The sequence below is a fragment of the Procambarus clarkii genome, chromosome 19 (assembly GCF_040958095.1).
Source record: "Procambarus clarkii isolate CNS0578487 chromosome 19, FALCON_Pclarkii_2.0, whole genome shotgun sequence".
Lineage (NCBI taxonomy): Eukaryota > Metazoa > Arthropoda > Malacostraca > Decapoda > Cambaridae > Procambarus > Procambarus clarkii.
This window is the reverse complement of record NC_091168.1, coordinates 36,700,976-36,702,376: the sequence shown is the minus strand read 5'-3', so window position 1 is coordinate 36,702,376 and position 1,401 is coordinate 36,700,976. Positions and strand designations below refer to the sequence as shown.

The 1,401-nt window shown below is 49.7% G+C and overlaps 1 protein-coding gene across 1 annotated transcript; it reads right to left on the bottom strand.

The window, feature by feature from the left end:
* Positions 1–717: 717 nt before the first annotated feature.
* On the bottom strand, positions 718–1,116 carry LOC138366425 (postacrosomal sheath WW domain-binding protein-like). Its single transcript, XM_069327472.1, has one exon. It carries the CDS (start codon positions 1,114–1,116, stop codon positions 718–720), a length of 399 nt encoding a protein of 132 aa, XP_069183573.1.
* Between the last annotated feature and the right edge of the window lie 285 nt (positions 1,117–1,401).

Here is a 1,401-nt window from a genome sequence, read left to right as displayed (position 1 = left end):
CGGCCCGTGAATCAATCACTCCCCATGAGCCTCTTATGGGGAAAATCTTGGTCCGCAGTGTCGAAGAGAGTCGAGCCAGCAGCTCCGTACCCTGTGACGAGAAGTGATCGATGCTGCCACCAGGCCATATGCACTTGGATTGGTTGGTACAGCGACAATAACTACCTCGCTTTTTTTTGCATGGTCGGCGTTCGATCCCAGATGGTTCAAGAGACTGGGTACAGTTCCTTCGCTGTGTTCTCATCTCCCATCTCATTGGCCTTATATTCCAGCTCTTTCGCCTCATATCTCAGCTCCTTGGCCTTATATCCCAGCTCCTTGGCCTCATATCCCAGCTCCTTGGCCTTATATTCCAGCTCCTTGGCCTCATATCCCAGCTCCTTGGCCTTATATCCCAGCTCCTTGGCCTCATATCCCAGCTCCTTGGCCTTATATCCCAGCTCCTTGGCCTCATTTCCCATCCCATTGGCCTCATATTCCAGTTCTTTGATCTCATATCCCAGCTTCTTGGCCTTATATCCCATCTCATTGGCCTCATATCCCAGCTCCTTCGCCTCATATCGCATCTCATTGGCCTCATATCCCAGCTCCTAGGCCTCATATCCCAGTTCCTTCATCTCATATCCCAACTCCTTGGTATCATATCCCAGCTCCTTGGCCTCACATCCCATCTCATTGGCATCATATCCCAGCTCCTTGATCTCATATCCTAGCTCCTTAATTAGCCTCATATTCCAGCTCCTTGGCCTCATATCCCAGCTCCTTGGCCTCATATCCCAGCTTCTTGGCCTTATATCCTAGTTCCTTGATCTCATATCCCAGATCCTTGATCACATATCCCATCTCACTGGCCTCATATCCCAGATCCTTGATCTCATATCCCAGCTCATTGGGCTTATATTCCAGTTCCTTGATCTCATATTCCAGCTCCTTGGCCTCATATCCCAGTTCCTTGGCCTCACATCCCATCTCACTGGCCTCATATCCCAGCTCCTTGGCCTCATATCCCATCTCAGTGGCCTCATATGCCAGTTCCTTGATCTCATGTCCCAGCTCCTTCTCCTCATGTCCCAGCTCCCTGATCTCATATCCCAGCTCCTTGGCCTCATATCCCATCTCATTGGCCTCATATTACAGCTCCTTGGGCTCATATCTCAGCTCCTTGGCCTCACATCCCAGCTCCATGGACTCACATCCCAGCTCCTTGACCTCATATCCCAGTTCCTTGATCTCATATCTCAGCTCCTTGGCCCTCATATCCCAGTTCCTTTTCCTCATATCCCAGTTCCTTGATCTTATATCCCAGCTCCTTGGCCTCATATCCCAGCACCTTATCCACATATACCTTCAAGTGCAACAAGGTCACGTGTAATTAGATCTGTATATTTAGAATTACCTGAC